The sequence below is a fragment of the Podarcis gaigeae genome (assembly GCF_964106915.1).
Source record: "Podarcis gaigeae genome assembly, chromosome: 13".
Taxonomy (NCBI): domain Eukaryota; kingdom Metazoa; phylum Chordata; class Lepidosauria; order Squamata; family Lacertidae; genus Podarcis; species Podarcis gaigeae.
Genome location: NC_139689.1, coordinates 43,510,363 through 43,531,904, shown reverse-complemented (window position 1 = coordinate 43,531,904; position 21,542 = coordinate 43,510,363). Strand labels below are relative to the sequence as shown.

General features: G+C 43.8%; 1 protein-coding gene across 7 annotated transcripts in view; it reads left to right on the top strand.

The window, feature by feature from the left end:
- The window catches only part of LOC310829900 (ankyrin repeat domain-containing protein 17), a 105,722-nt gene that overhangs the window by 27,957 nt on the left and 56,223 nt on the right, over window positions 1-21,542 (top strand). For all 7 annotated transcript variants that reach the window (XM_083708910.1, XM_083708907.1, XM_083708908.1 and 4 more), the window contains exons 2-5: window positions 11,156-11,309; window positions 12,645-12,801; window positions 16,826-16,973; window positions 19,760-19,907. In XM_083708910.1, coding sequence (XP_083565036.1) covers window positions 11,156-11,309; window positions 12,645-12,801; window positions 16,826-16,973; window positions 19,760-19,907 — 607 coding nt within the window. The remainder of the gene's footprint in view (window positions 1-11,155; window positions 11,310-12,644; window positions 12,802-16,825; window positions 16,974-19,759; window positions 19,908-21,542) is intronic.

Genomic DNA, 21,542 nt, shown 5'->3' with positions numbered 1-21,542 from the left:
ATGCCATCTTAAGACTTTGACTAGATGCAGATTCCATGACTTCAAAGTTGGCCAAAAGCAGTTAATGATAGCCGCTGGATAGGATGACTGTAAAAGGGGAATGGTTTATGGATGTAAGGCAGGGGTCAGCAAACTTTTTCAGCAGGGGGCTGGTCCACTGTCCCTCAGACCTTGTGGGGGGCCAGACTATATTTTGAAGGGGGAAAATGAATGAATTCCTGTGCCCCACAACTAGCCCAGAGATGAATTTTAAATAAAAGGAAACATTCTACTCATGTAAAAACACAGTGATTCCCGGATCCTCCATGGGCTGGATTTAGAAGGCGATTGGGCCGGATCCAGCCCCCGGGCCTTAGTTTGCCTACCCCTGATTTAAGGCAAAGTTGATCAATAGCTACTAGCTATGGCTGCTGTCGCAGGGACGCAGGTGGCGCTGTGGGTTAAACCACAGAACCCAGGGCTTGCCGATCAGAAGGTTGGCGGTTTGAATCCCCGCGACGGGGTGAGCTCCCGCTGCTCGGTCCCTGCTCCTGCCAACCTAGCAGTTCAAAAGCACGTCAAAGTGCAAGTAGATAAATAGATACTGCTCTGGCGGGAAGGTAAACGGTGTTTCCGTGCGCTGCTCTGGTTTGCCAGAAGCGGCTTAGTCATGCTGGCCACATGACCCGGAAGCTGTACACTGGCTCCCTCGGCCAATAAAGCGAGATGAGCACTGCAACCCCAGAGTCGGCTATGACTGGACCTAGTGGTCAGGGTTCCCTTTACCCTTTACCTTTATGGCTGCTGTAGGCAACCTACAGTTTCAGAAGAAGTATGTCTCTGGAGTGACAGTTGCTGGAGAGCAGCAGTGGGAGGAGGCTACTTGTGGACTTAGCAAAGGCATGTGGTTGGCCAAAGTATATGAAACAGGATACTGTTCTAGATGGACTTCTGGTCCGATCTGGCATGTTGCAGTGCTTATGTATTTTCTACCACTAGCTACCTCTCCTTGTTTTGCAGTGGAGGTTGCTTCTGAAGGTCTGTTTTGATTAAGACAAAACCTTTCTTGCTGCTTTGCCTTGCTGGAATGTGAAAGTTCTTTCTAGAGGGGAAGCACATAACTGAACACACTAAACCTTGTAGTCAAAACAAGCCGTTCTGCCCTAATGTTAGAAATGCAAGAAGGAAGTATGAGGGAGTTGGTTATTTTATTTGGGGATTATTTATGCCCACAGAAATTTGCCCTAATACACAAACAAAGCAGACAGTTGTCTTTCTATAAGGCAAGTTGCATTCATAACACTTAATAAAAAATTATTATCTTGGGGGCATCCGCTTTAATATGGAGTTTGGTAGAGGGATTCTTAACAAATTTTGGATTTTTCAGCTGGCTTCTGAAGTACAGTCAAGTAAACGAGCATGTGAATGCTTAATTTTTCATTCATATTAATTGTATTTGAATTCTCATGAAATGTAATAACAAAAGCACCAATCTAGCCTTGCAAGTGGCTACAACATTTAGTAGGCCTACATTGCCTTTTTACTAGACAAATTGCCTCATAATTTTATTTTATTTTTGATACACTGATTGTGTCTTTTAAGACAAACAGCCAATTATTGCTTGCTGTAAGTGACGATTATAAGCTGGATGTTTTTTTCTTAATGTACAGACCATTGTGTTGGTTAGAGAGAACAATGTTCTTAGTGGGTTGATTTCTAGAGCTAAAATGTTAAGTATACAGTTCTTCATTGTCACATCTTTGTATATTATAGAAGTGGTTTTGAGATAAGGGTTGTATCCAGAGCCAGTCCTCCTCAGGGTATACCCATTGAATTAATTCAGTCTGATTGGATACAACCATAATATGTTATGAAAAATGGCTTCCTTGGGTGGGTGCATCAGCAGAAAAAGACATGTTTTAATGTTAGTTGTACATGTCAGATACACTCTTCAAATTAGTTAAAACAGTTTTTGTTGTAATAAACGAGAAACATTTTAGGGGCAGTCTACCTAATATTAAGTATACACATTTTGTACTACTGGACTAGGATACAATCAGTGTGGGCTAATATAAAATTATTCTATCCTTTGTCTAGGTGAATCTAAATGATTTTTGAAATGAAATGACTGTACTTTATTCTGAGGGTACATTCTTGGACACTGAGACCCTAGTGGGCATTGCCCCAGGCTCTTTTTGTGATGCTAAATCCACGCTGTGCAATGCATGCTGTGAATCTTATGCATATTTGTTCAGAAGTAAAGTCCAACACTGTTCAGTGGGACTTTCTCCAGGTAAATGTGCATACTGCAGATAACTCAGTCTGATGAATTTTGTAAACTCAGGCTTCATCTAAGTTGATAAATGTGATAAACACATGAAAAAGCCTATATACTTTTATTCTTTGATTCATTTCACAGCTTTTGAGAGGTTTCTCAAACAATTTGTTTTTAGGTTCAAAATCCAAACAGCTGTGCATGTGTGGGTTTTGATATTTAGATGCCTGTTTTAATTTCCTGACCAAGCAATGTTATTACTAAAATGACATACTGTAGTTGTCAGTTTCTCAGTGCAGAGTCCCTGAATGACTAACATTTTTTGTTGGACGAGATTTCGTAGACGAGAGTCTATTTATCATATGCACTCTTTCCAAGATGGATTGTTGAAACTCTCTGGCCATGTGGTTTGGAAAAGCTGTACTCTGGATTTTATAATGAAACTATTTTTAGCGTATGGGATTATTCATTTAGCGTGCTGATAATGGTGAAGATAGTTCATGATTGGATTTCTCCTTTGGCGGGTTGCATGACACATGATATGTATGGTACAGTCATGCTTTCACAAGCACATGCCACTTTACTCTAAATGCCTGCTGAGAAAATCCATAATTTGGTAAGCTGTTGAGCAAGTTTTACATGAATTATTGGTTGATAATATTGCCCTAAAAAAAGTTATTTTAAAGCAGTGAGTTGAAAGGATTTTAACTGTTTAAAAACTGTTTAAAAGGATTTGTGGCAGGTCTCCTGATTCATAGAACACTTCTTAAATTCCATCTGAGTAAAAGCTTGGACTTTTCACCATGTCATTCTAAAACTGCAGTTCATATTTTATTCAGAAGTAAGCACTATTAAGCTCACTAGTGCTTACTTCCGAGTAAACATGGATAGGATCTGTAATATATGTTGAACATTTGGTTAACAATATCTTTTATTAAGCCAGCTGAAGTACAGTCTATACATTTATGTTTGAAAGCTAAACAATCTTGCAAATAAGTTATATTACTTCAAATGAATTTTCTTCAAAAATCTTAAATCACTAACCCAATCTAGGAGCCTCATCAAGGTAGGGGGAGAAGTATAGAGGTTGTATTTTATTTTTTATTTGTTGGTATTTAATACCTCACAGATACCAGGAATCTGAAGTATTAGAATTGAAGATGTTTTTCTTAGTGATTTGCAGACCAAAAGAGAGAACTGAATTCTACTCCATCCCCCAGCACTAATTTTTAAGCTGGAATCCCTGTTTCTTCCAATTGATTAGTACAGATAAAATAAGTGAACAAATGTTCTCATGCACCTTGTGAATGTGAGCTAATCAGCACAAACAATAGTAAACTTTAAAGCCTGCCTGTGCCTTATCCTTATCTCCTCATTTCACTCAAGTCAGAGAAGAAGGGAAGATCACTCTCATGAGCAGGGAGGAATGGTCTCTGTTGTGATTGCGACCACGGCATTTGTGGAATCCTTACTGGAATGTAACTTTGGCTTAAATGGCATTGCTCAAGAAATGGCTGGTCCACTTGGTATTGCCTCGTATTGTTAATGCCAATTCTATTCTTAAAAACCACATTTATCAGACCATTAATTTAACTATAACAATACCTCTATAATGCACCCCCCCTCTAATTTATAAAACAGTGTTTTGGAAGTCTATGCAAGTAACTCACTCATTAAGAATGGTAAAGAAATCCTTGTGATCTAGGCCAATCATCTAAAGTTGTCTTAGGGCTGGGACCTTCCTCCAACCCCAGTCTTTTAAATGGGTTTCACTCTTCTTCTCCTTCTCCTTTTCTTTTTAGGATGTAACTTTCTGATGACTGTGCCCTGGTGTGACTCACCTTACAAGGCCAGTGGTTTAGACCTATGGAAACAAATTACCTTTAGGCCCCAGAAGGATGCTGGGTACATGATACAAAATTAGAACATATTTGTCTGTACACCTTTTTAATTGTAAAATTTGCATTAGGTGCCACCAGGGAGTTGGGACAGTTAGGAAGACCCTTGCTAATTAGAAGGGGTCCTCCTTAAGTCCCTTCTGTCATCTTCTAGTGAGGAAATGTGGTGCCATCTGAGTTGGACAAAACACTTCCCTCTATTATACAGTTCAGGGCTTACTATTGTGTTAGAGCTATTATTCCAGCCACATTTATATATACAATATATAAAGAACTCTTTGTTTTCTCAACTGTCATTTTGGATTTTGTCATGAGAATCAAATTTGTGTAGCATAATTTGGGGGAGTTAAGGGGGTTTCTAAGTTGCATATTTCATTCAACCACCCTACACTGGCTTTTTATAGCAGCCTATGGGTTTTCGTTAACAATCCCAATAAAACTTATATGCTGCCCTCACAGTTGCAGAAATTTGAGTGTTGAGGCACAAATTTCTATGCAGATTTTAGTGCTAAAGCAGTTGTTGACAGTGCACACTTCTTTGCATTAAGATTTACTTGAATAATCTGTTTATGCAAAATCTGTCAGAATCTGACAACAATCAAAGGTTCCTGAGAATTCCAGCTAGCTATTATATTTTCAGCTTTAAATACATGTAAGAATGTTGGTGGCTTTTGAAAAAAGAATGGGAGCTTTTCTGCTTAGGGATAGTTTGTATGACTAGGTGCTCCCGTCCCTAGTCACATTTTTTCACTTACATTCATTTCATTGATCATTGCCAAAAGAAAAGTGAGGTGCATATTTTACAAAGCAGCAGTAGTGAATAAAGCATGACATTTGTATGCATTCTGAGAAATAAATTGTTTTGCATTAGTTAGTAATTGTTTAAAAGTTTAGTACCAAATTGTAAAATCTTAAGACCTATATACATAACGTGATATTTGCAGAATGTTGCTTAATGAACATATATTTGGGTTCAAAATGTGGTGTGTTTGGTGCAGAATTTGATTTGTGTTTACTTAGGTCACAAAATATCCTGTATTAAAGGAAATAAACTTGTATAGATGAGGGATGATTTCACTATACTTTGCTCATTAAAATTGTTTCTTACCCATACTTCATCATAAGGTCCTAGTTACAACTGTATAATCCAGTGACAAAGGAGTTCAACGAAACAATTTAAAACAAGTCAAAGAATGAACAAATGGAGGTAGTCCTACAGAAATCACATACATTTTACCTGTCAAAGGCCCAGAAAAATAAATTGTGCCCAAGAAGGACCTAATTTTGCATGCAAAGCTATTTACCTGAAACCACACTCAGTTGTCTCACACCTCCTATCGTGTGGGGCACATGAAAAGGTAAAGCCTACCTGCCAAGGAATGGTGTTCATTTGCATGCAACTTGAAATCACACCACCCCAGCAAAGAAAATGGGCTTTGCAATAGTAGGCAGCTGCTTCCTTTGCCTGCAAGGTTTGAAATCAAACTGGGGGCAAAGGAACATTTTGTTTGCAATTCAGGCTGGTCTGTAAAAGAAAACACTTGAACTGATGCCATGGTGATGTCAGGTCATGGAGATCTGCCACTCTCTCAGTGTGACTCAGGAAGTTTGGCGAGGTCAGGATCTGGTCCACTGGCTGCATCCAGTTCCCTACTCCTGTCCTAAACAGTTGATGCTGCACTATGTATTAAGAGGCAGGCTTTGTTCAGCAGGGATCACTCTGAGGGCCGAATACAAGGCTCTTTCATGTGACTGCCTTTTTTTAAAAGCAACAAGGTCAGAAGCAATCCCATGCAATATGTTCAGAGTGCTCACTTAGAAGCACAGAAAGGGTGGATAAAGCAGTCTTGGTCATCCCACGTAGCAACCAGGACTACCTCCTAGAATCTGTACAAGAGGCTATTTCCTTTCTAGTCTTAATTGGGCGTTGCCCTAAAGGGTGGTGTTGGTAAGGGAAAACTTTTAGGAAATGACACATGGAGCTGCAGACAAGATAGCTGCTATATATTGCCCTGCCGCACGTCCCACTGTTCTTAATTTAAAGCTGTATTTGTTTGCACAGCAGTCGCATCATAAGACTAAGCGCCAACTTTAAGCCTTGTGGAGAGGGATAGCTGCCTCCAGGGGCAGGAAAGAATGAAGAACAAGCCTCCTTGCAGCTTTTGAAGCACTAGCCGATCCCATGTTAAGAGAGTCTAAACCACAGAGCCTAGGGCTTGCTGATCAGAAGGTCAGCGGTTTGAATCCCCACGACGGGGTGAGCTCCCGCTGCTCGGTCCCTGCTCCTGCCAACCTAGCAGTTCGAAAGGACGTCAAAGTGCAAGTAGATAAATAGGTACCGCTCCGGCGGGAAGGTAAACGGTGTTTCCGTGTGTTGCTCTGGTTTGCCAGAAGTGGCTTAGTCATGCTGGCCACATGACCCGGAAGGTGTATGCCGGCTCCCTCAGCCAGTAAAGCGAGATGAGCACCGCAACCCCAGAGTTGTTTGCGACTGGACCTAACGGTCAGGGGTCCCTTTACCTTTACTGAGAGAGAAGGTACGCATTCTTCCTTTTCCTAAGAGGGAGCAGCCAGGCTACAAGAGAGGTTAAAGCCCTGTCCAGTTTAGAACAGGTAGACCTCATGGTTGCTGCTTTGGGTTAAGTGCACCACTACTGTATGGGGATTGCCAAAGGAGAGTCCACAGAGCACGTGCTGTGCTGCTGCCCCATTCACAGTTGCTTGCAACCTGATCTACCTTGTATTTCAACTTTTTATATTTGCACTGTTAAGAGGAAGCTACCGTTAAGCACCTTATATCTCCTGTTGTGCAGTGTCAAGTGATTTGGCCTGTTATGTGATTTCTCCAAAGAGTGAGGAAGCAGGTCCAACCAAGCTAGTACATACAGTGTCGTTGAAACGTGTTTTTTATTTATGTCCATGTTTTGTAGCTGTATGGGGGACGTGGGTGGCGCTGTGGGTTAAAGCCTCAGCGCCTAGGGCTTGTCGATCGAAAGGTTGGCGGTTCGAATCCCCGCGGCGGGGTGCGCTCCCGCTGCTCGGTCCCAGCGCCTGCCAACCTAGCAGTTCGAAAGCACCTCCGGGTGCAAGTAGATAAATAGGGACCGCTTACCAGCGGGAAGGTAAACGGCGTTCCGTGTGCTGCGCTGGCTTGCCAGATGCAGCTTTGTCACGCTGGCCACGTGACCCGGAAGTGTCTCCGGACAGCGCTGGCCCCCGGCCTCTTAAGTGAGATGGGCGCACAACCCCACAGTCTGTCAAGACTGGCCTGTATGGGCAGGGGTACCTTTACCTTTACCTTTGTAGCTGCACAGAGAAAAAACACTTTAGGCACCCCTGCCATGTCTTCTTTCTGGTCCTTCTTTTATGAAGATGAAAGCAGGGATCCTTTTTATTTTACTTTAAACAGCTTACCAAGAAAATGACCTTGATCTTTGAGGCTGTCATCCTCCCTGCACAGGAAGCCTTTCTTTGGCAATGAGATTCTGTTCTAACGCACAAAGGCAATGAGAGTGACAGTACTTGCTGTGGTAACTGAGCATTCAGCTTGGAACAGACCTTGAAATCTCCCAGGTGATGTTTTCTAAGCTTAGGTAACTAGGTCTCTAACAGGATCTGGACGTTAGACCTTATCTCACCATTACTTGCCACATCTGAAATACATTCCACTTGTAGATGGAATAGGGAAGTTAAATTTGATAGTCTGGTTAATAGTGTCTGCTGTATCTAATTGTTTCAGGACCTTTTGGTGGATTGTGAAGCAAGCCTGCTAGGATTCTTCCCTCACCTCATGTCCCAAAACTGCAAAACGCTACCTGCTATTCCAGTGCACCTTCAATACTAGCGAATGTATTATGACATAAGCTTTCATGTACAGGAGTATTTACCTGCATCAAATACTACTTTCTATCAGCAGTAAGGGTGATGTGGAAGGAGCACTTAAACCCTAGACTTGGGACCTCTCTCTTTTTCCTGCAGTGGAGGAGGGGTTCTATGAATGGGTTGTCTTCTCCCAATTGCCGCCCTAGGAGGGAAGATGCAAAGGAGCAGGGCTCACCTGAGGGGGACAGATAACCTCTCCCCAGTTCACTTTCTGCTCATCTCAACCCTAGGATGTGTTTGGCTTGACTGGCTGTCAGCTTCGGCCCTTAGGAGTCCTAAGCAGCGTAGGGTTTCAGAGGTGAGCTTGGAAATGGTCTAGAAACCTTTCAAAATTGACTAGGTATGTTCCTGCCAACCAGACTCAGTATTTTGAACAAACTGCAGCTTATGAAGTCTTCAAAGGCTGCACCCCCCACAGCACACATTGCAGCAGTAAATCCTAGATGTTGCCAGAGCCTACAGCCGTGGCCATTGTATCTTTGAAGGAGAGGCTGGCACACTGGCCATAAACTGCTGAAAGGCATTCCTTGCCAAGGTGACTACTTGGTCCTCTGGTGGTGCAATTTGATCTCGGAGTACTGCCAGGCAGTGATCTGGATCCTTTTATAGGGAGTGCAGTTTCATCTGGGTCAGGTTGAGCAACATCTCCCTGGATGGGCAGATCAGCTACCCACAGAGTCTCCATCTTCTCAACTTTGAGTTTCAGTTTATTGGCCCTCATTCAGCCCATTACTGAGTCCAGGTAGTTACTCAGCATTTTGACTGCCTCACCTGACTCCTGAAAGAAAGCTGAGTGTTTGGGGAAGCTTTTAATATTTGATGGATTACTGTATTTTAATATTTTGTTGGAAGCCGCCCAGAGTGGCTGGGGAAACCCAGCCAGATGGGCGGTGTGTGTGTGTATATATTTATTATTATTATTATTATTATTATTATTATTATTATTATTATTATTATTATTATTATTATTAATTTGCACTTCACTCCAAATCCTTGAATAATCTCTCCCAGCAGTTTCATGGAGATGTTGCATACTAGGGGTAATATCTGATGCCTTCCTTCACTTAGGATAAGGATTTATGCTTCCACAATAAGAACTTTGCCCCCCCCCCTATATGTACCCTATAGCCTCCCAAAATCTGCTCCGGAAAACCCCTAGGACAGATTTAGTGGGCGTGCAGGGGGAGTTCTGCTGCACAAGGGAAAATCCTAGCGCTGGTGGAATGAGATGGAACTGGCGCTGATGGAACTTAGCTCTGTGTCTGAAAGAAGCATAATCGATGTTTATTGACCTATAAAATAAGTGATTTCTACTTGAATGGTAATTTATACAGAAGTGAATATTTTAAATAGAGTATTCCCAGGCTGAGATTATTTTACTGATTTTATTCATTTATGAACCACATCCCGTAAATAACTTTTGGATGTTTTAACAATGAAAAGCATAAATAAAAACAATTCAGGTCCAGTGCAGATTCAGAGTGCGATAAATGTCTCCACTTAAAAGGCTTTTTGGTAAGGGAAAGTCTGCAAGAGGCACCGGAAGGGTAGGAAAGATGGCTCCTGTATTGGAAGGGAGTACTGTAGGTGCCACCATACTAAAGGCCTGGTTCCTACATTGTGCAGAAGGGACCTCCTGATGAAATGATATCTGTAAAATGAGCTTGAATTGTATAATATGAGAGAAGGGGGAAAACACGTTTCTATCTGCTTCCTCCACTCCATATATAATTTACAAGCTTTCATTGTAGTTTGCATTAGTTGTCTTTCAAAAAGCCAGAAATGCTTTATCTTATTGTAAAGATGTTCCCAACTCATTTCAAGATGCCCTTTCCAGCTCTACAGCATCTTCTTTGTGATGGGGGCAGCCAGAACTGCACACAGTTGTGGTTATGCCAGAAATTTGTACAAGAGCTTTACAATATTAGCAGTTGGGTGTTCATTCCCAATCCCTGGCATGAAATTTGCCCTTTCCCATGGCTGCTGTACATGGGACAGTATGTACTGTACATGGGCTGCTGTACATGGGCTATCCACCATGACCATCATATCTTTTTCCTGCTTAGTAACTGCCAGTTCAGACCCCTTCAATGGATATGTGAAGTTAGGGTTTGTTAGTGTGTGTTGACTTCTGTATGTGTCCCTTACTCTACATGGTAAACCCATTTGGACTTCATTGCTCCTTATTGTGTAAATAAGCTAGTAAACGATGCAGAAGATGAGATGAGCCCTGCAATTATTCAATTAGTCTTAATCTAAGACACTTTGATGAGATCATGGCTCACAATGACTAAGGTAAAGGTAAAGGGACCCCTGACCATTAGGTCTAGTCGAGGCCGACTCTGGGGTTGCGGTGCTCATCTCGCTTTATTGGCTGAGGGAGCTGGCGTACAGCTTCCGGGTCATGTGGCCAGCATGACTAAGCTGCTTCTGGCAAACCAGAGCAGCACACGGAAACACCGTTTACCTTCCCGCTGGAGCGATACCTATTTATCTACTTGCAGTTTGAGGTGCTTTTGAACTGCTAGGTTGGCAGGAGCAGGGACCGAGCAACAGGAGCTCACCCTGTTGCGGGGATTCGAACCGCCGACCTTCTGATCGGCCACTCCTAGGCTCTGTGGTTTAACCCACAGCGGCACCCACGTTCCTCACAATAACTAAAGTCCCTTACTAATGGGAAACTTTTGTTAGGCTAGAGATGGAGTGGCGTGTCAGCCGGGTGTTCAGAAGCAGCTGTGCATGGTGTTTCTAGGTAGGAGTGCAAAAGAAACCAATAAATTTAGAGACAAATAATAAGTATTGCGGTTAACTTTGTTGTTTTCATAAATATTGCCCAGTTGGTTGGAGCGTGGTTCCGATAACGCCATGCTTGTATGGTTGATCCTTGTAAGGGACAACTGCATATTCCTGCATTGCAGAGGGTTGGACCAGATGGTTCTCAGGGTCTCTGTGAAATAAGGCCAGTGTTTTGGAAGCTTGTCTGTATGAATGCTTTGTATTGCCATTTATTCTCACACTATAATATAGCCAATTAGATACTGAAGGACATCATCAGCGTCTTTTGATTTTTGTCACAGCATTGCAAATAGAGTATGTGTTAAAACGTTTTCCTTCCTTTTAGGTGGAATCCTTTATTTTGGATCAGGATGACCTGGAAAATCCAATGCTGGAGACAGCTTCAAAATTGCTGCTGTCGAGTACTGCTGATGGTGCTGATCTAAGAACAGTAGATCCAGAAACCCAAGCTAGGTTAGAAGCCTTACTGGAAGCTGCCGGTAAATATTATTATTATTATTATTATTATTATTATTATTATTATTAGTTTAATTCGAGTTCGGGATTTTTACATACATTATATTATCTCCTTCCAATTTTAAATTTCCAGTACAATTTTTTCCTTTCCCTCCCTCCCCCCCTTCCATTGGAAGGGTTCAAACTATTATCCTTAGCCATGGGCATAGCGTCTTTAGTTTCCACTGAATTTCTTTTGTTCCAGTAGTTTTTATCCATTGAAGATAGGGGTTCCATCTGTTCCTTATCGTGGTGGACTTGACCTTCCACGTTGTTTCCTGTGACATGACTGCAACAATGTCCAACTGAATAAGTTCAAACAAATAACTATTCCATAGTTGTTTATTATCATCATCATCATCATCATCATTATCATTATTATCATTATTAATATTATTATTTATGTACCACTATTTGTTGGTAGATCCCAAGGTGATTCGCAACAGAAAAATACAAAATGAGAACACAAAATACATAATAAAACAAACCAATAACCCCTCCCACAAACACACTTAAAAAGCCATAGAATGTTAATCAGCTGAATGCCTGGTTGAAGAGAAACGTTTTTGCCTGGCGCCTAAAGATGTAATGAAGGCTGCAGGCAAGCCTCCCTGGGGAGAGGATTCCACAAATGGGGAACCACTAACAGAAAAGGCCTGCCAAACACTATTGATCTTAATTTAGATACTTCCTTACATTTGCCAGTGCCTTTTTGAGTTTTTAGGTTTTTAACAAAGCACAAACTTGTTTTTTACCTGCTTAACATTTGCATAAACTGTTTTATGTTGTTTTATGAGCAGGTTCTATTCATTTAATTGCTAATGCTGGTTTTATTTTCTGCCTGTTGACAGACTTTTTTGTTATATCTTAAATGTTAAGTTTATTGATTTGATATTTGCTTTGGAAATGTATTTTAAATTTAGAAACAGTGTATAAAAGGAGAGATTGTAGTAACACTATAAACACAACCTGTCAGTTTCTTTCTCATTAGGTCTATACATATTTGGTTGTGTGGAGATTCTGGTTTCTGATTCAAAAGTCAGAATCGAAGATTGGTAGCGATCAGTAGTAACCTGAAATAAGAAACTATAAACTCATTGAAGCCAGGAAGAATGTACTAGTAACTTTTAATATCCTCAAAAGATTGATCTCCGGTGAATTTTCACACTACATTTCCACCGCTGAAAGTTTGTTGGCCTTTCCTGATATGATAAAACTAGTATTTTGCTAGTATTTTGTATGGGCTCAAATGGTCTTTTTTCTTCTCTTTCCCGTGCAAAAACTGCTTATCCACTGGCTTGTTGATCCTGGAACAAAAGGAATAGGTAAATTATCCACAGCTGATGGAAAGGCCTTTGCAGATCCCGAGGTGCTTCGCAGATTGACGTCTTCGGTCAGCTGTGCGTTAGATGAGGCTGCTGCTGCGCTCACCCGAATGAGAGCTGAAAGTACAGCAAATTCAGGGCAGATGGACAAGTGAGTGTTTGCTTCTCCAGAGCCTGTTCTAACAGTCTTGACAGCTGTTCCTTGTGTTTCTGCGATGGTTGAAATGAAAGTGTCTGCTAAATTACCCATATTATTAATACAAATATTATTTCCTACTTGATCCATTTGGCACTAGGGCAGTGTTTCCCAACCGGTGTTCCGCGGCACACTAGTGTGCCGCGAGACGTTGCCTCGTGTGCCGCTTGGGAAACACTGCTCTAAGCGAGAGGGGACTCTGCTCAGGCTGCATCCGCCGTGCGCGAGGGAGGCGCTTCCTCTCGTGAGGGAGGCGAGAAGAAGGGAGGCGGGGCCGAGCAGGCGGATTGGCCCGGCGGCGGCCGTGACGTCACCCTGCGCGCGGCGGTAGATTCGAAACTCCTCAGGCGCAGGCGCGGCTGGAGCAGGAAGGCCGCTCTGCTTGAGAGGAAAGAGAGGGAGCCGCCGCCGGCGGGATGAAGAACACCGTTCCGCGGAGCACCGTGAAGAAGCTGCTGAGCAAGCACAAGCCGCACTTGCCTCAGGGTCTTACTGCCCACCCGCCTCTGTTTCCTTGCTGTGCTTGCTCAAACGGAACAAAGAGCAGGGAAAGCCCCTCCCCTCCAGGCAAGCAGGCAGGAGGGGGAGAGAGAGAGAGAGCGTGCGAGCTGGCTGGCTTGGGTGAGTAGGTGAGGGAAAACTTTTGCCTTCCTTTCCTCCCTCCCCGTTATACCCCTCTCCTGCATTCTTAGCCAGCTGCTTCTCTGCACACCCCTCTCGTGCTCCTTGTCCGTTCTGTGTTTTTCCTTCCCTCCCCACTTAAAATGTGGTTTAAAAGCATGGATCCACATGGATCCTCAGGATCTTTGCATTGGGTCACCCCAAATTCACCAACAGATCACATAGCATGTCCATGGCTACAGCCTGCCCTCCAAAAATCACGCACCCACTGTTGCCTGGGGCTGCAGTGGTGCAAAAATGTGGTTACAAAACATGGATCCACATGGATCCTCAGGATCTTTGCATTGGGTCACCCCAAATTCACCATCAGATCACATAGCATGTCCATGGCTACAGCCTGCCCCCCCAAAATCACACACCCACTGTTGCCTGGGGCTGCAATGGTGCAAAAACGTGGTTACAAAACATGGATCCACAGGGATTCTCAGGATTTTTGCATTGGGTCACCCCAAATTCACCATCAGATCACATGTCTGTGGCCACAGCATGAAGCACAAAAATGATACATCATTAATATTCACTGCCCACGGCGGCAGCCAATCGGCTGCCGCAAAGGGCGGGCCCTCACAGGTTCACTGAATAAAGTATTTTATAATTTTTCATATTTCTGTTTACTTACTATTTCATAATAAAGTAATTATAAAATACTTTATTTGTGTTTATTTGATTCCTATTAAAGAGAGTTACTTTATATATAGTCAATATAGGCACAGAGTTAATTTTTTAAACATTTTCTAATGGTGGTGTGCCTCGAGATTTTTTTCATGAAACAAGTGTGCCTTTGCCCAAAAAAGGTTGGGAAACACTGCACTAGGGATCTCAAGGAAGAGAAAGCAGTGCACTTTGGAATAACCTTGCAACCCCCAGAAGAAGGAGTGCACAAATTTTGGCATGTCTTCATAGTCAGGCATTGTTTGGGGTCACCATCAAGGCCCACTCTTATGTCCTCTGGCAAATAGCTTTCATGGCTTCTGCATTCTGCAAAACCCAGCATAAAGAGAGAGAACAATCCTTTCTCTTCCCCAAGTTCTCTGCATGTGCCACAGGACTCGGCAGCAAAGGCAGGATTAATATTTCATACCAGGCATAGTGAAATACCTCTCTCTCTCTCCAAGTGCTCTGCAAATTGCTGAGAATTGAGGGAGGAAGATGTTTGTACATTTGGGGCAGAGGTATATACTCGAGTATAAGCCGAAGCACCTAATTTTAGCACAAAAAATTGGCAAAACTTATTGACTCGAGTATAAGCCGGTTCACCACACCACAAACCTGGTGGTGGCGGCAGTGGAGGAGGAGGAAGGAGCAGCCCAAAAGGGCTCCTTTCAGGCCACTCATCCCTCTGCCGCCTCTGCCACTCGCAAGAGCAGGTATAGGAGCCACGGTTGGGAGAGGCGCAGCGCAGCACCTCTCCCAACAGCGGCTCCTGTGCATGCCCTTGCGAGAGGTGGGCGGCGGTGGCAGGACCAGTGGTGAGAAAGGACTCCTTTCGGGCCGCTCATCCCTCCACCGCCGCTGCCGCCCGCCTCAAGTATAAGACGAGGGGGGCTTTTTCAGCATAAAAAATGTGCTGAAAAAGTCGGCTTATACTCAAGTATATACGGTATGTGAAGATTGCTACTGCCAGCCCTATCCACAGGCCTAAAACTGTTAACATGATAGAATTGCGTGCTCTCGCGCGCTCTCTCTCTCTCTCGGTGTACGTGTATATATATGTATATCGCTGCACATGCAGGATCTATTTCTGCTATTTTAAAATTTCTTTTGTTGAAGATTCCAAGACTGTAGCCAATAGTATTGGTCTAGTTATTGTGAATATTTTTCAAGATGTTCATTCAAGCTTTTCCTTTGTCTTCCTGTGTACTAGACCCTTTCCTCCGAAAAGATAATGCAAGACTTTGTTTTGCTAAAGTGTGTTGTCTTGTCTTGAAAGATCCAGTGGATGAGTGCTGCATAAAAAACACTACTTGGACTTCATTTTCCTGTCTCGTTTACAGTTTATGATTTGCCTCTTCAGTGCCTGCAAAATCTGCTTCGGACAAAAATATTAAAAGTTCAGATTGTGTTTTGAAAGAATTCCTGCAGGAAGCCTTTAAGGAAAGGGTCTGAGCTAAGAGCTAGGTTTAAACAGTTAACAGTTAGAAGGGCCCTAGCTCTGTGGTGAAGCAAGGTTCCAGGTTTGGTTCAATCTCAGGCATCTTCAGCTAGAGCCTGGAATGTCCCCTGCCTGAAGCCTTGGAGACAATACTGAGCTAGATGGAGCAAGGGTCTGTCTCAGTGTAAGAGAACTTCCTATGGCCCTTCCTAATGTGGCATATATTTGAATACGAATTACCTAAAATAGAAGAGGGTGGCGAAAATACTTGCATTATAGTGTTTTTAGTAAGTAGCTTTTATATTCTAAGCCTCATGTCCCCCCCCCCCCATTTTCACCATTACTGTGTTTTTCGCTTTATAGGATGCACCTTAGGATCCCCTTCCATTTCTCCTGCCGCTTCGCTGAAGGGGCGCTGCACAGAGAGGGGGAGATTTTTTTTTTCTTGTTCTCCCCCTCTGAAACAAGGTGCGTTCACCCAAAGCCTCCAGAGCGCAGTGGGAGTTCCCGCTGCGCTCTGGAGGCTTCAGGCGGCTACCTTGGAAGCCTGGAGAGCGAGAGGGGTCGGTGCGCACTTACCCCAGGCTTCAGTGAAGGCAACCCGAAGCCTCTGGAGCGCGGCGGGAGTTCCCGCTAGGCTCCGCAAGCTTCGGGTTCCTTTCGACCTGCTCTCCAGGCTTCAGCGAAAGCAACACGAAGCCTCCAAAGGAAGCACTCCCTCTGCGCTTTGGAGGCTTCGCGTTGCTATCGCTGAAGCCAAGGAGCCTGCATTCGCTCCATAGGACGCACACACATTTCCCCTTAATTTTTGAAGGGGGAAAAGTGCGTCCTATAGAGCGAAAAATACGGTAATAAGTTTGTGTGGATTGCTTAGTTCACCAGCAGATTTACCTTGGTGTAAATGACTATATTAGATTATGAGAGGTCAGAGATGATTGGAGTTTTAATTGAAAGCTACTGGAGGGCAGCAGATTGAGTAAAGTTAACCTACACTCTAGTTATATTGCTAATTTTGGAGGAACCAGGGGCAAGTATTGTGATGACCACCATGCCTCCTATAGTAATCCTCACCTTTGCTTTTTAAGGCTTACCTGTTGCATTTCAGTGTATCCAGGTGGCATGCCAGGTCTGTATTTGATGGGGACTGTATTTGATGCCACTTCAAAGCACTGGTGTATAACTATAATTTCCTCTTTCTCTTTATAGCCGCAGCTTGGCAGAAGCTTGTTCAGAAGGTGATGTAAATGCCGTGCGAAAATTGCTAATTGAAGGGCGAAGTGTGAATGAGCACACTGAAGAAGGGGAAAGTCTTCTTTGTTTGGCTTGCTCAGCTGGATATTATGAACTTGCTCAGGTTTGTACCTTATGCTCTATTTTGGCAGAAAATACAGAGCACTGGCATTTGACTTTTCTGGATTCATAACCCATCTTGAACAGGGAGGGGGGCATTTTTAATTTTTACACTTAAGATGGTTAAGCTCACTGGTGTTTAAGAGCAGGGATAGCAAACTTCTGAATTGTTCTGTTTGTTGCTATATTTGTTGTTGTTTAGTTGTTTAGTCGTGTCCGACTCTTGGTGACCCCATGCACCAGAGCACGCCAGGCCCTCCTGTCTTCCACTGCCTCCCGCAGTTTGGTCAAACTCATGCTGGCAGCTTCGAGAACACTGTCCAACCATCTCGTCCTCTGTTGTCCCCTTCTCCTTGTGCCCTCCATCTTTCCCAACATCAGGGTCTTTTCCAGGGAGTCTTCTCTTCTCATGAGGTGGCCAAAGTATTGGAGCCTCAGCTTCACAATCTGTCCTTCCAGTGAGCACTCAGGGCTGATTTCCTTCAGAATGGAGAGGTTTGATCTTCTTGCAGTCCATGGGACTCTCAGGAGTCTCCTCTAGCACCATAATTCAAAAGCATCAATTCTCTTTCCTCACACCCTAAATTAGATGTCGGAGAGCCTCCATAAAATTATTAAAGTTGCTTTGAGCACCAAATCCAGACTACAGTTGACTAGTTGACCACCCTCTGTTCTTCAGCTGCCCGTTACAGAATGCATATTCCAAAAGCGTCGCCTACATTTAGAGTAGGTTAGACTTGGAGTTTTATTGGATTTGTGGGCTGGATGTTTGTTATATTATGATTTCTGGCTTTTTTTGATTAACTGTGTTCATTTTGCTTTCATTTTGTAAACTGATTTGAGCTGATTTTAAGCTTAAAGGGGGCTAGAATTTAAGTGAGATGAGAATGAACTGAGATGCCCTCAGTTAATTAGAACATGAGGAAAGTGTAGATTTCCCTGCACCCCAGAATACAAACTCTTCCACCTTAATAATTAGTCTTTCTTGAAATTTCAGACTTCAATGACATTTCAGCCACCTGCCCTGCAACCTTGCAATCGGTCCTTGAGCTTCAGGGACAAGTGGAGGCCACTGCGATTGCTTCCCACAAATCTGCAGCATGGGAGGGAAGAGACCTTGTTTGTCTCCTAGGGCTGCTTATTGCCAGTATTGGCAAAGACATAACAATGTGCTCAAGGTTACTTGTGTGATAGCACACTACGTGGTAGATTGAAGAAATCATTTTCTCACAATTAGCTGTATTTTTCAAAATTCTTTCCTTTATTTATTTAAAGTCCTCTTTGGGGAAAAAAATACCCTCTGCCTCCATTTAGTTCCTTCTTCCATCTTAAGGAGGTTGACTTCATTTTTAACATTATCATTTCTCTAAGATTCTGATGGCTCCAGTTGCTTTAGGTTGGTTCCTGATCTACTCTTATTCTGTGAAGAAACTTCTAAAGGACATTGCTTTGACCATCTTTGCTTGAGTAGAGTCACTGTTTCCTATCTCTGTCTCTTCTTCACCTCTACTAGAACAATGATCTTGTGTCAAGACTTTCTCCTGGGGTGTGAAATGGAGTTTCGCACACACAGGCAAACATTACCCCTAGGATTCCAGGTTCAGTCACAGTCCATTGAACTCAATCACTTGACGGATCAATATGACATTTGAACCCAGGAATTCCAGTACAGAAACCCTCAAATGAGGTGATCACAACAGATGTCAACCAAGTGAATGGAGGGCTCACTGCAAAAGCATTTAGGCTGTTAGATCCTACCCCCACACACACCATAAAGGAGAAGAATATTAAAATACTGTTACCTTTCCCTCTAGCCAGTTCATCTTCTGTAACCCAGTCATCGCTGAATTAGCCATAGAATGGGATGGGAAAGAAGTTGGAAATTGGAGAGGAAACCGTGGGATTGCTTGTCTAGATCTTTCTGGGGGTGGGGGAAACCACCACTGTACTTTAATAATGTTGTCATTCCTGCGATGCAAACACTGCAAGCAGCTGCTCCTTCTTCCCTGGGACACAGTTTGTGTAACGTAATGAAGCCAAAACACTGCATAACTGAAGCACAAACATGCTAATATACCTTCTTGTCGTTTAGTTGTGTCCGACTCTTTGTGACCCCATGGACCAGAGCACGCCAGGCACTTCTGTCTTCCACTGCCTCCCACAGTTTGGTCAGACTCATGCTGGTAGCTTCGAGAACACTGTCCCACCATCTCGTCCTCTGTCGTCCCCTTCTCCTTGTGCCCTCAATCTTTCCCAACATCAGGGTCTATTCCAGGGAGTCTTCTCTTCTCATGAGGTGGCCAAAGTATTGGAGCCTCAGCTTCACAATCTGTCCTTCCAGTGAGCACTCAGGGCTGATTTCCTTCAGAATGGAGAGGTTTGATCTTCTTGCAGTCCATGGGACTCTCAAGCGTCTCCTCCAGCACCATAATTCAAAAACATCAATTCTTCGGCGATCAGCCTTCTTTATGGTCCAGCTCTCACTTCCATACATCACTACTGGGAAAACCATAGCTTTAACTATACGGACCTTTGTCAGCATGGTTTCTGCTTTTTAAGATGCTGCCTAGGTTTGTCATCACTTTTCTCACAAGAAGCAGACGTCTTTTAATTTCCTAACTGCAGTCACCATCTGCAGTGATCATGGAACCCATATATACCTACTGTACATTTTATGCTTTGAAGGTTCTTGCACAGATTATTTTACAAGACACAGTAAGCACCCAAGAACGGCACCTAACTGAACCAGTCTCTTCAACCTCACCAGTTTTTTGTTCTCTCTGTCAACAGGTTCTCCTGGCAATGCATGCAAATGTTGAAGACAGAGGCATCAAAGGAGATGTAACACCTTTAATGGCTGCTGCTAATGGAGGACATGTCAAAATGGTCAAGCTGCTGCTAGCTCATGGCGCTGATGTGAATGCACAGTCTTCAACAGGTAATGAACGTGTTACAATTAAATGTAAAGGGAACGTGTCGCAACCTGGAAGCTGTACCGCATTTCTAAAATGAAGGAATTCAGTATTTTGCTGGCTATTCAATATTATACCAGTTGGGGGAATTTCCTCAGTGCTAAGTTATCTCCAATCTGAAGAATTTTGGCAGCGATTGGTTGGCACTAGAGTGCAGGCAACAGAGACGTTGCCACACTGGAGCAAGGAGGTGTTTCAAAAAGAAGTGAGTGCAGAGAAAGGGGAAGGGAATTTAATGCACTGTTCTCCCTCATCTGGGTCAAGAAGGCATTATTTTTAAGATTTGCAGAAAACAGTGCAAAACAACTAGGTGAAGTTGGGATGTGAAGAATGTGCAGGAATGCTAGCAGCTTCTCTGGAGAGCTGGCAACTTTGGTTCCGATGCTGGCAACTTTTCAATTTCAATTCCTTGCCCTCCTCTTTTTTGTTGTTGCAAAAACTGCACACACAAAAAACAGACATTGTGTGATCACATCAGGGTACACACTGGCCCCGTTTGCACTAGTTTAATCTGTGGCTCAGTGTGAATGAGATACAAGCTAGGGTAAGGTTACCAGATTTTAAAAAGAAGGAATCCGGGGACAATTTTTTTTTTTGAAAAGCGAAAAAAGGGTATTTTTAAAAAGGTATTTATTTATTTTTTTAAAAAAGAAGTAATATCTTCTCTTCTTTGGTCTCCTCCGTCGGGCGGCCTTCCTCTGAGCCCCCACTTCTTTCTTGGAGCACTAGCCGCTGTGAAGTAGACTGGGTCAGGCCTGGGCTCGGCCACATGTCCTTGTCTTCCTGGTGATCTCCTACCTCTGCTCCTCAGCGGTGGTGGCAGTGCAGCAAGGTTGGGGCTCCCCTCTTTTTTGTCCTTCCTCTTCCTTCTCCTTCTCCTCTCCTCCTCCCTGCCTCGGCTCTGGGGTTTTCCTGGCCTGGGAGCGCTGCTGGGCGGGTGCTCTCGCTCCCGGCTCAATTTGGGTCGTGTGTGTGTCAGTGGTTCCTCCAGTTGTTGCGCCGGGTGTCCCCAGTTGCCCCTTGGCAGTGGCGGCGGAAGCTCTGGCTGGCTCTGGCTGGCTTCAGGAGCTGCTCACTGCTGTGGTGCCCACCATTGTGCCTCTCCAGAAGTCCCCATATGATGTGTCTTGTGCCATTGAACTAATCACACAACATTCATTCCCTACTAATAAATCTACAACACTTAAAATATAAACCCAGGGACGTCACCGTATTTTTCGCTCCATAAGATGCACCTGACCATAAGACACACCTAGTTTTTAGAGGGGGGATGCAAGAAAATACTTTAAAGGGAGCGTTGAGCAGAGCCTGTATGCATCCCATGGGATGCATACAGGCTCTGCTCAGCGCTCCCTTTCACGTGGAGCGTGTGTGCGGCGCTTGCAGGCTTTTCCCCAAGGAGGGAGAAGGGCAGCCCGTCACTGACAGCCTTCTTCTTCCTTGGGGAAAAGCTCCCGCGCAGCACTTTAAAGTGAGCACGGCTCTTGGGGGCTTTTCCAGGAGGTGGGGGCAGTGGTGTAGCGTGGGGGGTGCAGGGGGGGCCGGCCGCACCGGGCGCAACATCGGGGGGGGGCGCTCGCACTCGCAGCTCTCTGCCCCTA